Raw genomic sequence first — 15,188 nt, 5'->3', positions numbered from 1 at the left:
ATAAATAAACCGTTTGAAACAACGTGACGGAAACTGTCATTTTAAATCATTTGTATTTTTTCTGCAGGATGTAAAAAAAAAAAAAAAAAACGAAACACTGAGGAAAGAAAGTGTGAATAGTTTTTTTTCTTTTTATTAAGAAATGAATCTTCCTGTTCTCCAGAGTCGGACGTGAATAAATCAGTTTCATATCCGAGTGTCCGGAACAGAGAGAGAGGTCCGGGGTGTGTTTAGCTTAGCTTAGCTTAGCACAAAGACAGGAAGCAGGTTAGCCTAGCTAAATAAAAAACACACCGCTTGCATCCTCTGATTAAGACATTATTTGGGAAAATGTAATAAATCTACCGCTCCAGTATATTAGAAAAGAATACTGAGATTACACAGATTTTTAGGAGTTTGTAATTTAAGTCCTCAGTTTCGACACAAAAAAAATTATTAAATGATCACTATATGATATCTAGTGATGATCTACTGAACATGTAAAAAAAAAAATGCCTCCGACTTTATCTTTAAAAAAAAAAAACGACACAAATTCTGTGCCAAACAGGGACTTTTATGAATAAACTTTTATAACAATAATTAAAAAAACAAATCCAAACCGTTTCATACTCTTAAACAAGTGCTTCAACACACCCTGTATGTGTTTCTGGGAACATTAATAACAAAACTGCAAAAGTGCACAACAAGAACTGGCTACAAATTATAAAATAATTTAAATAATTAACTGGTGGAACATAATCTGCACTACAGAGACCCTTTTTCTTTTCTTGCTCAATTTATGGTTCTGTTCCATAACTTCTTCGCTCACGACACAAACTTGTTGGCACAAGTTATTATCTTGTTCCCTAAGTCCTTAACTTGTTCCCTTAAGTCACTAACTTGTTCCCACAAGTTATCTTGTTCCCTTAAGTCCTTAACTTGTTCCCTTAAGTCACTAACTTGTTCCCACAAGTTATCTTGTTCCCTTAAGTCACTAACTTGTTCCCTTAAGTCACTAACTCGTTCACACACGTTGTTATCTTGTTCCCTTAAGTCCTTAACTTGTTCCCTTAAGTCACTTACTTGTTCCCACAAGTTATCTTGTTCCCTTAAGTCCTTAACTTGTTCCCTTAAGTCACTAACTCGTTCACACACGTTGTTATCTTGTTCCCTTAAGTCACTAACATTGTTCCCACAAGTTATTATCTTGTTCCCTAAGTCCTTAACTTGTTCCCTTAAGTCACTAACTTGTTCCCACAAGTTATTATCTTGTTCCCTTAAGTCACTAACTTGTTCCCACAAGTTATCTTGTTCCCTTCAGTCCTTAACTTGTTCCCTTAAGTCACTAACTTGTTCCCACAAGTTATTAACTTGTTCCCTAAGTTATTATCGTGTTCCCTTAAGTCACTAACTTGTTCACACAAGTTATTATCTTGTTCCCTTAAGTCACTAACTTGTTCACACAAGTTATCTTGTTCCCTTCAGTCCTTAACTTGTTCCCTTAAGTCACCAACTTGTTCCCACAAGTTATTATCTTGTTCCGTAAGTCCTTAACTTGTTCACACAAGTTGTTATCTTGTTCCCGAAGTCCTTCACTTGTTCCCTTAAGTCCTTAACTTGTTCACACAAGTTATTATCTTGTTCCGTTAAGTCACTAACTTGTTCACACAAGTTATTATTTTGTTCCCTTAAGTCACTAACTTGTTCACACACGTTATTATCGTGTTCCCTTCAGTCCTTAACTTGTTCCCTTAAGTCCTTAACTTGTTCCCACAAGTTATTATCTTGTTCCCTAAGTTCTTAACTTGTTCCCTTCAGTCCTTAACTTGTTCCCTTCAGTCCTTAACTTGTTCCCTTAAGTCCCTAACTTGTTCCCACAAGTTATTATCTTGTTCTCTAAGTCCTTAACTTGTTCTCTAAGTCCTTAACTTGTTCCCTTCAGTCCTTAAATTGTTCCCTTAAGTCACTAAGTTGTTCACACAAGTTGTTATCTTGTACACACAAAAAAAGGTGAAAAACAAACTTTGGGCTCTGTATAAAAATGACTCCATATTTGGTGAAACACGTCCAAAATGTGTTGTAATTCCAATATTTGCTACATTTGGTGAAACCAGTGGAAGCTGTAACAAAACCAAGTGATCGTACCTTTAAATGCTTCAATAACGACAAAACCAAACAACCTCTGTTGCATGTCGTCGAGGCATCTTTCTTTCTTTCTCTCTCTTTCTTTCTTTCTTTCTTTCTTTCTCTCTCTCCATGTAAAATGAAGAAAAAAACTAATTACAACATGGACCCCAAAAAACGTATCTTCCCATTTAGTTTTTTTAGGGCCCCTCGGTGGCTCAGGACAGCTGATGGTAAACTGGTAATCGGTTCATTTCACCGCAGGATGCAGATGAACTATTGTTTCTTCTTCTTCTTCTTCTTCCACGACGACGAGCTCATTGCGTCAATCTTTGTGCTGAGGTTGAAAAACCAAACGTGTCCGTCAGCGGGTCAGAAAACAACCCGTCTCTCTCTCTTTTATTAGAGTCCAGAGGTTTAAACTCCCTCTCGTGACAAGGGTCCGTCCGTCGGCGGTTAAGCCAGGGTCCTCTGCCGCAGCTTGATCCTCAGATAGAGCTGGCAAATAAAAGGGGAAAAAGGAATTTCTCATTAAAAACACCATTAAGATAACGTTTAATTACCAAAACCCCCTACGTGAGACTGTCGAGGAACAGGATTCTCAGAGCCGCTTTAAAAAAAAAGATTATTAAAACGCAAATGAGATTTAAGAAGTCAGGGTCGACGGTTCAATTCCCTGTGGAGCTCAATGTGGAGAGCGGGACGTCAAACCTCTCGGAAAGGAAGTGAACCGTTTGGTCTTCAGAAGGTTCTTTCATGGAAAATGGAGAGAGGGTTCACTTGATGCACATCCAATTAATCCCTTTTAATGGATAACGTGACCTCTTACCAAAATGTACAATTCAACACTAACGGGGATTAAAGTTTCAAGCAAGTTAATATTTGAAGGGCTTGAGGTGAAATGGATCCATCCGTTTTTTACCGTAATCACAATTTCGGGCTTTTCCGGAGATATCGAATAATAAACTGTCTGAGAGCGTTCTCTCCATTTTTCAATTAGGTTTATTTAGTTATACAACGCCTTGCACACAAAGTGCTTTAAAAATGATGAACATGTGGAAAAGAAGAGACTTAAGGACACCAAATTAAGTTAAGTAAAGTAAACAAATACATTAAATACAAATTGATTGAGGTAAAACAGTAAAGAAGTACAATTTGAGCAAAATAAATATGTACAAATACTAACACCATGGCATAAAAACACATAATTAACTGTATAAAATCAGAAGTAATAAAAATGCTAGACTGAATAAATATTTATTTTAGTTTCTGTTTAAAAGTATCTATATTTTCAGCTGCTCTCAAATCCAGAATTAGTCCCAAATAACAGTTTCTTTCAAGGAAATTCATGGAAAATTACAAAAACGGTTACTCGTAAATTTGCACATAATCAAGCCGAAAGGCCGGGTCACGTGAAATTCTTCTGCTCATTAAAAATATAAAAATAAATATAAAGTATTTAGTTTTTGGCGGTTTTAAATGCTGCTGTAAAACGGACAAGCCTTTTTTTTAATTTTTTTTAAACTCACCCCCAACAGGTTGCGGGGGATGTAGCCCTCCCGGTCGCCGCACCGCGCCCACCACCACTCCGTCTCCACCTCGTCCTCGCGTCGCAGCACCGTCATGCAGTCGCCCTCAACAAAGCCCAGCTCGTCCTCGCCCTGAGGCTCGTAGTCCCACAGGGCGTAGACCACGCCGCGGTTCATCACGCCCATCTTCTCCTGAACGCCTGCCGATAGAGAGAGAGAGAGAGAGAGACATTTAGAAACTCTGAACAGAGTTGTAACATGAAACCTCCTTAATGACCCTGAAACACCATGAGGGGTCCCATGAACTTCCCTCATTATTTCCTTTAGGACTCCTCAATGAACACTGAACGTGTGAGAGCTCCTTTAAGGAGCCCTGAGACCTCCTCAAAACAACCTCAGGACAATGAAACACCCTCAAATGTTATGTGGACCCCTGTAACGTCAATGGGACCACTGGGACCTCATCAATGGTCCTTGGAGACCCACAAAATCCACACAAGAAACCCCCATACCCACGAAACCTTCTTAACGTAGAAGACACGTAGAACTTCCTCCCTGACTCTTCTTATCTCACAGAATGGAAGGAAACTTATTTTGCTTCTGGAACCTACTTGAAATGATCCATTCAACCACATTCAAACGTCACCAGAACCTTGTTGGAACCTTTTCACAAAACCTCGACAACTTCCATAGAAAAACGAAGGTTTCTCTGCGTGATCGTGGCCTAAAACCCCCAAAACCGTCTCAGAGAATCACTGAACTTCGGTAAATACCCCCTGAACCCCTTTAAAGGCCTCTAGAACGGTCCTCAGAGTCAACACAAACTCCTCGTGGTCTCCCTTCATCTCAGAGCACCAAGAAATCTCCTCATTGAACTTACCAAACCCCATCGGTGGGGGGAGAGGGTGTTTGCTACGTTCAATAAGCGCTCTGAAGACGTTGTGTTTAGTCTCACCATAGAGGAACTGGGAGCACTGGGCGTAGCCGTCCTCCATCTCCTCACACTTGTCGGCGGCTGTCTGCATGTCGCTGTACGTGGTGGCGAACACCGCCGCCCCCGACTCCACCAGGAACTTGCAGACCTGAACGTTGTTGCAGGAGGCGGCGCAGTGGAGGGGAGTCCTGCAGACGAGGAGAGGGATTCAATCACGGCTTCGGAGGAGGAGTAAACATCGAGGATGTCATGGTCTTCCACGGCTACACGGCCGAGAAGAACGGCAAACTCACCAGCCGTCGCTGTCGGCCGCGTTGGCGTTGACCCCGAACTGAACCAGAAACTTGACGATGTCCGTGTGGCCGGCGCAGACGGCGTTGTGCAGCGCCGTGATGCCCTCGTCGTTCGGCGAGCTGGGGTCGTCCACCTGCAGGGAATGATGGACAGTGTGTATAATGTCGAGTGATCAAATCTAAGATTTAAGGAACATCGTTTGATGGGGTCTGCGATGGCAAACTCTCTCGCTGATCGGCAGATTAAGACCAGGGGTGGGGGGGGGGAGTGACTCACGTCGTAGATGACCCTCTGGACGAGGTCGTACTCGCCCTCCAGAGACGAGTCCAGCAGCAGGGCCAGAGGGTTGAACTTGACCCGCATGCCGTGGTGGATCCGCTCCGAGTCGGCTTTACGGAGGATCGACCTCTTCCCCTGAGAGGGGAAATATTTGTCTGTAATCATTTCGGTGACGTGATAATTTGATCTAGTACCCTGTTCCCCCGTGACCCGGGTCACACTCACCGGGGGCACCGTCACCTGTCCCGTGACCTCCGGCGGCTGCAGGCTGAGGCCGTCGTCTCCCTGATCCCCCTCCCCACAGGACGGGTATGGTGGGGGCGGGTAGGGCGGGAACTCATCGGCAAAGTAGTCCAGGTGGATCGAGGCGGACGGACAAACCTCCTCGTCCTCCTTGCCCTCCTGAGGGGGCGGCAGGGGGCGGCAGGTGGCGGCGAGGTCGGGGATGGGCGCACGGGGGGGCAGAGGGGGCGGGGTCAGACAGTCCTCCGGGCTCTCGGCTCTTGGCTGGCCGCCGTCGACCCTGAACGCGACGTCCCCGCCGCCTGTCCCGTCCTCGCGATTCCTGACGTACGTCCCCGCCGGGCCGACCGTCTCCATGGGGATGGTCTCCATGGGGATGGTCTCCATGGCGGCCAGAGTGGTTTTCTGGTAGAGCAGCTTCTGGATGTTGGGACCCGCCGGGCCCTCGGGCTCCGTGATGGAGCTGCGTTTCTTCAGGGGCCGCGGGGCGTGGTGCAGCCGGCGGCGCAAGGCCTCCAGGTCGGCGTCGCTGGGGTTCCTGTGAGGGTTGGACAGGAAGGGGAGGAGCTTGGTGGGGCTCAGCGGCCGCGGGGTGCCGCGCTCCGCCGTCTCTGCTCCGACGCCCTCGCCGTTGCCCCGGCAACTGCTGTCAGCCTCGACCCCTTCGGATGCGCAAAACCCAGAGGTCGTGATGTCTGAGGCGGCAGTCGGCCCGCTAGCTGGGAGCACTGGTTTCCCGTACACTGTGAGGAGCAACGACAAACCAATCATCCGGTTAACAGCTGGAATGATTAGTCAGTTAATCAATTAATCAATAATCAGAAATCATTTTATGCTTCCAGCTTCTCCAATATGAAGATGTTCTGCTTTTCTTAGTCCTGTCTGGATATTAAATATCTGTGTGTTTGGAACTGCTCATAGTTATGAGAAAAATATTGACAGTATAAGTAACAGGAACGTCATCTTTAAAGCTTTAAAGTTTTAAAGTTTTGACTTTTCTAACTTGAGAACAGACCGTACATTTTATTTTTGCCTCCACCTTGATGAAGATAATTCAATAAGTTGGGTGTACGAGGGGGACTAGTGGTCATGATGGAAATGCCGTTATAGGAAAGCAATAAATCGTACGTTTAAGTGTACGCTATACTTTCTATACTGTTTTTGTCAACGGAGTCCGGGGCTTCGAAGCCAACCGTCTGATTCTGTCTGATTCTTCAAACTGAGGGTCTTCTGACTGTGGACAAGTATCTCAAACAACCCAACATCAAAACACCCAAAACTATCCCTTTAAGTGAAAAAGTAGAAACCGTATCCCGATTAAAACCTATATAATTTAACATATAAATCAAAATGTTTGTGGCAATAACTGTTTGATAGTTTGTGAAACAGAAAAATACATCCAAATCAATGCTAACTAGAGTGCTAACTAGAGTGCTAACTAGAGTGCTAACTAGAGTGCTAACTAGAGTGCTAACTAGCGGTCTGTGTGGGCGCGTCACCTCTGGGCTGGCTGCGGGGCAGCGTGCCCTGGCCCTGGTAGCCCTTCCCCTGTTGGGTGTACATGGAGTAGATGGATGAAGCCGCCAGAGTCTGAGGCTTCTGCAGCGGAGGGGGCGGGGCCTCCGAGAGCTCGGTGGTGTACGGCCGCACGGCGGCGGCCGGCGGACTCTCCTGCTTGTTGGGCAGAGGGAGGGTGTGGCTGTGGCTGGAGTGGACCCCCGGGGCCCTGAGTTGGCCCCCGACCGGTCGCACCTTACCGGGGAAGGTCCCGGTGCAGTAAGGGGGCTTCTTGGAGAAGGTCGGCGGGCCGGATGAGGAGAACGGCTTGGGCTTACTGGGAACTGGAGGCGGCGCCGTCATCATGTTGGAACCTTTACCAGAAGCCTAAAGGCGTTAACACAGAAATAAATAACAGTATAGTCAATATTATAACAAATTTACACAGATACTCCGGCCTACATTGAAAAAAAGGAGTCAATCAAATACTTTTTATTAACATAACAAGCTGAAATGTAAGGAAGGCCAACGTAGAAACAATTCATAGCTCATGTTCGTAAGCTGTATGGCTTTGCAAGGCTTTCCTGTCACTTTAAAAACATTTAGTATTCTTATTCTCAGTGGTATTGTTGTTAAATCGAAGTAGTCAAGCAAGTCAAGGACTGTCACATCGACTGAGGGCGTCACAATGTGATCGATTCCTTTGATTTATCCACGTAAATGAACAATGTAATAGTGAGAAAATGGAAGTGAGAGTCCCTTGATACCTGATTGTCCCTGAGCAGGCTCTCAGTGATTTGATTGGTCTGTGACGGGACAGGGGGCGGGATGTCAGACCCAGAGAAGGCCTTCTGATCTGTGAGGGTTTTAGCGCCTATGAAAAGGGAAAAGAGGGGGCATCATCATCATCATCATCACCACAGACAGCATCATTTATCGTGTAGACATCGTGCTCCAGCTGACCTGAGTTGTGGCTGCTGAGGCTGGACATGCGAGGCAGGGTGGAGGCGTGGCTGTAACCTCCACTGGACTCCGAATACGAGCCGCTCCAGTCGGAGTGTTTGGTTATTTTTGACGTGGAGAAACCTGTAAAGAGGAGAGAAACTGCTGTCGGCACACGTCGGTCCGAACGATGCTTTGGACCGTATAGTAGATATGCTTCAGAGTAACTTCAGGTACCTGAGGCGGGTTTGGCTGGTCTGGGAGGCGGCTTCTGGGACGAGTCGGGCATGGGCAGTGTGGCGGTGCCGTCCGGGTACGCCGGCTTCACCAGAACCTCGTGGCGAGCCGGCACCGGAGGCCCCTGAGAGCTTGACGACTGGATGTACGGCCCCACCGCCGCCACTCTGGAGCCCACGCCGTGCGGAGGGGCCACTCCGTCTGAAGCCGCCTGGAGGGAACGATTGGATATTTAACAAACAGTTCAGTAAAATGTCAACGAGTTGAAATTAATTGGTAACTATTTTAATGGTTTATGTCCTTTTTCACGTAAAACCATTTCATGGTTCGTTCCAGCTTCACAAATGTGAGGATGTTCTGCTTTTCCTCTAAAATAATGTTAATAATTGTAATTTATATAAGATGTAATAACATTGAGGTTTGCACTGTTGGTTCGGCAAAACTGTTGGTTAGCAGATTAATCCAGCATGAATGTGATCAGTGCTAAATGAGATATAATAATCGTATGATATAATACATAATTAAACAGTCACAGGGGACACATTCATACTATTTGAAGTACATTTTCCTGATTATACTTACATACTTCTACTCAAACAACATTTTAAATGCAGGACTTTTGGTATTAGTACTTTTACTCAAACAGCGGTTAGCGGTTAGCACTGACGTAACGTATCGAAAGCGTAACGCCCGCCCTCCGGTTCAGCCCCAGGTTAACACTGTCAGCACTGTTAACGTTGTTGGCACTGTTAGCGCCGTTAGCATGTAGCTGCTAGCTGCAGGCTCAGTCGTCGCCACGTTGCTCCAGTTTAAAGGATTAATAGAAAGTTTATATTTTGCTGACTGAATGTTTTTGGGGGGGGCAGTGGGGGGTTGTGTGCACTCACCGGCAGGTTCTCTTTCTGCTGCAGGGCGGCCTTCTTCTTCCAGAGCCGCTGGCGGAGCTCGGCCAGCCGCCGGTCCATCGACACCACCTCCAGGTTCCTCTTGTTCAGGCTGTCTCTCTGCTGCTGCAGCCGGCCGCTCTGGTCCTGGTTCAACTTGTTCCTCAACTGCCGCGTCGGGGACGGAGCGCAAAGGTAAAAAAGAAAAACTGGTACGACGGAAGCTAACATTGCAAACGCTGCATTAGCTAGTTAGCGCAGCCTGTAGCTAGTGTGAGTAGCTACACCAGCTCGCCGCTAGTAGTAAACTAGTCAGCCGGGCTAATGAAACATCGAGAACAATCTGAAGTTATGTTTTTAAAATTGCTTTTGAACTGTCGGTTTTACTATTTTATGACATTTTATAGACCAAACAATTAATCAATTAATCAAGAAAGTCATTGGCAAATTAATCGATAGTGAAAATGATCTTTAGCTTCAGCCAGCAGAGCTTCAAGTAGATCCAGGTTATCTCTGGAAGGACTGAAGACCCTCTAAGCCACGTGGAGGTCCTCCACTCGGGTCTCACCTGCAGCTCTTTATAGAGGCGCTCCAGCTCAGCTGTGGAGGAGGTGTTGTGGTGATGAAGGAGAGGAGGAGGAGGAGGATGAAGAGGGGCCTCCAGCCTGTTGCTCCTCAGCGTCTCCAGCTGGTCGCTCAGCTCCTCCACCCGCGTCACGGCGACCAGCAGCTCCCTCTGTTTCTGCTGGAACAGACCGGTCATCTGCTCGATCTCCTCCACTGGAGTAACAAACACACATATATATATATATATATATATATATATATATATATATATATATATATATATATATATATATATATACATTATATATATATATATATATATATATATATATATATATATATATATACATAAACATTATATATTGTATTATATATATATGAAATATATAAATATAATATATATAAAATATATGTGTGTGTATATATACACATATATATAAATATATATATATATATATATATATATATATTTGTATATATATATTATATATATTGTATTATATATATATCTATATATATGAAATATATAATATATATATATATGAAATATATAATATATATATATATATGAAATATATAAAATTAAATACATGTTGTCCTCCGTTCAATGCATTAACAAAAAGGAAAAACACACACCGTGTCATATAAATAACAGGTGTTGTGTTTTATAATACAAACAGACAGAATGCGTCGCTTCAGCTCCAGAAAAACAATTTAAAAAGCCTTAATAAATAAGACTCATTGTGTCTTAAGTTCTTCTAACCGTAATTAAATGCCGTTATCAGAAAACTCTGACTTTCATGGATGTGAATGGGGAAAACCTCTCAAGGTTCTTTTGGAAATACGAAGTTCGGATACAATAACCGTGTCACGTTTTCCAGCCGTGACGATTGCCCTCATGCTCATTCCTTTTAAAACTTCGTCGCACCGACCTAGCTTGCTGTTGCTGAGGCGCTTCTGCTCCACCTGGCCCCTGAGGGCCCGGACCCGCCTCAGTTTGGCCTCCTGGTTGTGGGCGTTCTCCCTGAGCTGCTGCAGTCGCTCCTGTTCGGACGTCTCCTGCTGCTGCTGCCGCTGGTCCTGCAGCTTCAGGTAGCGCAGCCGCTGCTCCTGCAACCGCAACCGCAACCGCAACCGCAACCGCATTCAGTGCAACGGTGACAGAAGTGGAAGAAAAGGAAACGGAGATGTTGAGAGGAGCGTTCAAAGATCAAAACCTCCACACGCCCGACACATCACTGTGGACCTGATTGTCAGATTCAAGTCGGGGAGCTGTGGAGACTTCGCTCGCCAGAAAGCCTCAATTGAGAAATGTTATATTTTATTTTCAGGCACTGTTTTTCTTTTCTGTATAAATGTTTTATTTCCCTGTATATTTAGATTCCTGAGATACATAATGGGATGACAGTAAAACAGCTGTCAACCTGCTTCTTTATGCCAGCGTAACCATTTTTGTTGTTGTTATGTTGTCCGCAGTGTGCATTTGGTGAAACTGCAGTTCCTCCCATGGCCACTTGAGGCTCTAAAAACGATTATTTATAAGAAAATGTTTTTTCTTTGTTGTCCCAGATCAAAATATATCAATTGTATATTTTTACAGAATAGTTTTCTAGTTGTTTTTTTGATCTAAATGTGCTTCAAGAATCCACGTGAATAACAACGTGGCGCCGCTGCTCGTGCTAGAAACATTAGGAACACTGGTTTGCTAACGCAGAAACAACAGAAATCCCTTGTAGCAGAATTTGTGTATTTGTATACTATTATGGGCTGTGATAGTAATATCATTGTTCAGTGTTTCGTACCTTGGAGGCCAGCATCTGCTGCTGTGCATTAATCTGCTGCTGCTGTCTGGTTGCCAGATCCTGGAGGTCGCTCAGCGTCACGTCCAGACGAGGAGCCGAGACCTGCAACACACACACACACACACACACACACACACACACACACACACAGTCAGAGTTCACCTCCTAACTGCTGGATGTAGCTTCTCTTTCTTTATGGCTAACAGTTTCCCTTTGCTTCCAGCCTTTGTGCTAAGCTAGGCTAAACACGGTCTCACCCCGTTCTCCAGACATCTCTCCACAGAAGCCTTCGCCTGGTTCCTCTTCATCATCTGATGGTCCGCTCTGGATCCACCTGGAAATATTTTTTTTTTTAAATGAGAATTTTAAATGTTCAGCATTTCTTGACGCTAAGTATCGTCCAGAATCTAATTTCCTATAACATTTTTGGATGGATTACAGTGAAATCTGGCACAGATATCAATGGTCAATAGGGATTCTCTGGTTTAATACCTGCAGAACTAATGACGTTGTCTTCTGCGATCACAATTAGGCTGATGACACACCGTTGTATCCTCGTAAACTCTCACAGATATCGACATCCCGCAACGTTTTAAAGGCTCAACAAGGACAACAATAATTGTTTGTATTAGTGCTAAAGACCTGTGGCCAGATGTATTCTCTCTTTCTGGAAAGAACAGGTCTGAAATCTGGTTGTTGTGTTTTATTCATTTCCAGAGGCACCAAATGTGGATCAATCCGCCCCTGAAAATAGTCCCCGACAAAAAAAAAACTACAGCGAAAAGCTATTTTAGGAAATTACTGAGTCTTTAAAAAAAAAAACTATACATTTGTGTTTTTTTAAATGAACGTTTTCAATAGGAACCAATGGGCTTTGAGCTGACAGCCACAGACAGGAAGTCTTTTTTTAACAGCTTTAACAGCTTTATCCTCTGAGGTCATGTTTTGTTTTTTTTTGGGGGGGGGGGGGGGGGGGGGGGGGGGGTGTTCTGCAGTGGTTTCACAGTAATTTAGTGATCAGGTCTTTGTGAACATCGAGGTTAACAATGAAAAAGTCAGAGCAGGAAAACCTCAGAGGGGATTTCTTTGTTTTTTGGGACAGAAATAGACAACAAAACACACACACACACACACACACACACACAACTTCCTTTGAGTCATAAGCTGATTACAGTGTTGATCTGCACCGTGCGCTTCACTTCACCTCCACATGCGCACAAATACAACAACTGGATTACTGCGAAGACTCGACTGGAGGCCGGCGTTATATTTAAGTATTTACACTCCTCTCATTTGTCATATTTCTCCACTCTTTCACGAGCACTTTTTACTACTATTTAAGATTAGTTTTTTTTTTATAAGCTGTGGTTTTAATGCGTTTCCTTTTTTTTTTTTTAAGCTGCGCCGTCTTATTTTCTTTCAATTTTGAGATTGGGAGAATGTAACCTATTGAACATAAGCTGAGATGGCATGAGGGAAATAAATAAATAGTTAGAAGCATGTAAAATAAATAACTGACAGGTTCCAGCGACATCACTCCCATCACTTCCTTTGCCGTGTTTAAAGTTTAAAGCTTGTGTAATCTGAACTGGGCACCCAGATTTCTTAGTTTTCCTCTGGGGGGGGGGGATGGCAAACCACCATATTGAGGCTGGAAAAGGACTTCCCAGGAAAGTACGTGTTTGTATACACTGCTGTGGACAAAGAAAAGCTATCGGTCCTTCTTCTTTCCTCCCAATAATAACACGTCTTTATCTCTGTGAACTATCCACTGTTCCTCCCGTGGAGGACGGAGGCCGCCATGTGTCACCTCCTCCACACACACGGAGTCACCAGCTGCTCTTTCTTTTCACCTGAGAGGAGTTTGGAGGTTTCGACCCCCCCCCCCCCCCCCCCCCCACACCCCCACCCCCACCCCCCTCTCTCCCCCATGTGCATCGACAAGAACACGACCCCTCACTGGCTTCCCACCATCCAGCCTGTTTCTCACCCGACTCTCTTCCCGGAGCTCTCTGGTGACGCAGGAGGTAGCGGACCTCCCCCATCTGCTGCCCCCATCGCTGCAACACGTCCAGCATCCGCTCCCCTTCTCCAACGGCGTGCTCTGATTGGTTTGAAAAACACCGTGTTCAGTCTCAGGGAAAATGGGATGAGAAACGACGATTTATATCTGTTTGTGTTTTTATTTAATTTATTTTTTTTCCCAGGTGGAGACTCACCTGAGCCTCTCCACATCTCGGCCAGGTGGCATTCGGCCTCTCCGGGCTCCTTGCAGAGCTCCACCACGTCTCTGCACAGCGTCTCCGGCGTGATGGGAACCTCGCTGACGTGCTGGTCGTTGTTGCTGAGGTACACGGTGAGGAACATCTACAGACACACACACACACACACACACCGGGGGGGGGGGGGGGGGGGATGATGGTTATACACATTTTATTTTTCAGGTTATATCATGCAATTGTCTTTATTCTGATAAATTAGTAGTTAAGTAATATTTTACCAGTCGATTTAAATGTTTTTTAGAATCAGTATTGATTTATTTTCGTGTTTTCTTCTCTGCCTCTTGCCATAACCTCTGTTCTGTAATGAAAGTGTAAATGTTTCACCTGTAATAGTAGAAGTCACTTCACCATAATTAGAAATGACAATCTCTCATCAAAGGAGACAACCTTGTTTTTTCTCTGTAACCAAAACACAGCATCCGAACCAGAAGAATTAAGAACATTTAGGACACGACCTACCTGTGCTTTTTTAAAACACTGGCACGTCCTTTGACAGATTGTGTCGCTATAGTTACCACCGGTATGGGATGCGTCACGTTCACCTTAACGGCAGCTTTCCTGTGCCGTTCATGGACTGTAATAGATATTTGTGGACATAACTCCCATGATGCACCGGGCCATCTGTTACTCCAGCAGGGTATCTGCTGTCGGGGCCCAGAGCCAGATCGGCTCCCATAAAGCACACAGAGGCAGCGTTTCAAGCTCGCGTTCATGCCGCCGGGTGGCGGCGACTTGCTCAGAGGCTCGTCGGAGGACTTTGAGCCGCGTGAGGATTTCAACGTACGACCAACCGCCAGAGCCGAGCTAGGCTTCATCCCCTCGTCTCCACTTCGTTCCACTTGGCCGGACGTGAGAAAATGAGAAAAACCTTCGTTGACCTTTGCGAAAACTGACTGCGGCATCATTTACATGCAGGCGTCGTCGGCTGTTACCGAGGTCGGAGTGAAGTAGAAAAGAGCTATTTATACTTCTGATGCGTAGGTAAATAATAATAATAATAATAACCTTTATTATTATTTATATAGGTTAGACTATGTAGCTCAAAGTGCTTTTACATAAAAACATAAAAACCTCCCTTTTACAGATTAAATAAATCAGAGTGGAAGGAAGAAAGCATTAATTTTTGAATAATAAAACAGATGAAAAGCCTTCCTGACGTGACGAACCAAACACGTGTCCTTCATGGTTTCTAAAGTGACGCTCTGTATTTATTTGTGTGCATTCAGCCTCTTCTGTCTTTGAGCTTCTTCCCTCTACAAGCCTAAAAAATTAAATATGGCCAACACTGTGAGTATGTATTTACGGGCTTTGAGCTCAGAGACGGTTTATAAGAGGTGGACGTCGTCGACCCAACTGGTTTGTGGACTGAAGCCTCGAGTTTGGCATTTCAGGCCGTCGCCATCTTGGTTTCTTTTTGCAGCCAGGTGAACGGAATCGACCGCATTCGGACTTCCCAGGAGTGACGTAGCGACCCGCCAATCACAGTTTGAGGCTCAACGCTAACGTCAACGAGTCTAACGTGCCCGATGTTTAAAGCACGTTTTGTATTTAGCAAGTTCGCCAACTTTGCTGATGAGCGGTGAACACAAAGCACA

At 44.8% G+C, this 15,188-nt stretch overlaps 1 protein-coding gene across 2 annotated transcripts in view; it reads right to left on the bottom strand.

Annotated features, from left to right (window-relative positions):
• Positions 1 to 117: 117 nt before the first annotated feature.
• The window catches only part of LOC117748470 (apoptosis-stimulating of p53 protein 2-like), a 24,908-nt gene continuing 9,837 nt past the window's right edge, over positions 118 to 15,188 (bottom strand). For both annotated transcript variants that reach the window (XM_034558295.1, XM_034558375.1), the window contains 17 exons: positions 13,531 to 13,678; positions 13,302 to 13,415; positions 11,569 to 11,645; positions 11,312 to 11,413; positions 10,442 to 10,619; positions 9,511 to 9,722; positions 8,946 to 9,110; positions 8,059 to 8,269; positions 7,843 to 7,965; positions 7,647 to 7,753; positions 6,882 to 7,266; positions 5,365 to 6,125; positions 5,137 to 5,274; positions 4,860 to 4,993; positions 4,588 to 4,754; positions 3,633 to 3,832; positions 118 to 2,601 (listed from right to left, as the gene is read on the bottom strand). In XM_034558295.1, the coding sequence (XP_034414186.1) occupies positions 2,560 to 2,601; positions 3,633 to 3,832; positions 4,588 to 4,754; positions 4,860 to 4,993; positions 5,137 to 5,274; positions 5,365 to 6,125; positions 6,882 to 7,266; positions 7,647 to 7,753; positions 7,843 to 7,965; positions 8,059 to 8,269; positions 8,946 to 9,110; positions 9,511 to 9,722; positions 10,442 to 10,619; positions 11,312 to 11,413; positions 11,569 to 11,645; positions 13,302 to 13,415; positions 13,531 to 13,678 (3,264 nt within the window). In that variant the 3' untranslated portion in view covers positions 118 to 2,559. The remainder of the gene's footprint in view (positions 2,602 to 3,632; positions 3,833 to 4,587; positions 4,755 to 4,859; positions 4,994 to 5,136; positions 5,275 to 5,364; positions 6,126 to 6,881; positions 7,267 to 7,646; positions 7,754 to 7,842; positions 7,966 to 8,058; positions 8,270 to 8,945; positions 9,111 to 9,510; positions 9,723 to 10,441; positions 10,620 to 11,311; positions 11,414 to 11,568; positions 11,646 to 13,301; positions 13,416 to 13,530; positions 13,679 to 15,188) is intronic.

Source organism: Cyclopterus lumpus, chromosome 1 (assembly GCF_009769545.1).
Source record: "Cyclopterus lumpus isolate fCycLum1 chromosome 1, fCycLum1.pri, whole genome shotgun sequence".
NCBI classification, from domain to species: Eukaryota; Metazoa; Chordata; class Actinopteri; order Perciformes; family Cyclopteridae; genus Cyclopterus; species Cyclopterus lumpus.
The sequence above is the reverse complement of the archived record's forward strand: the minus strand, read 5'-3'. Positions and strand labels throughout refer to the sequence as shown.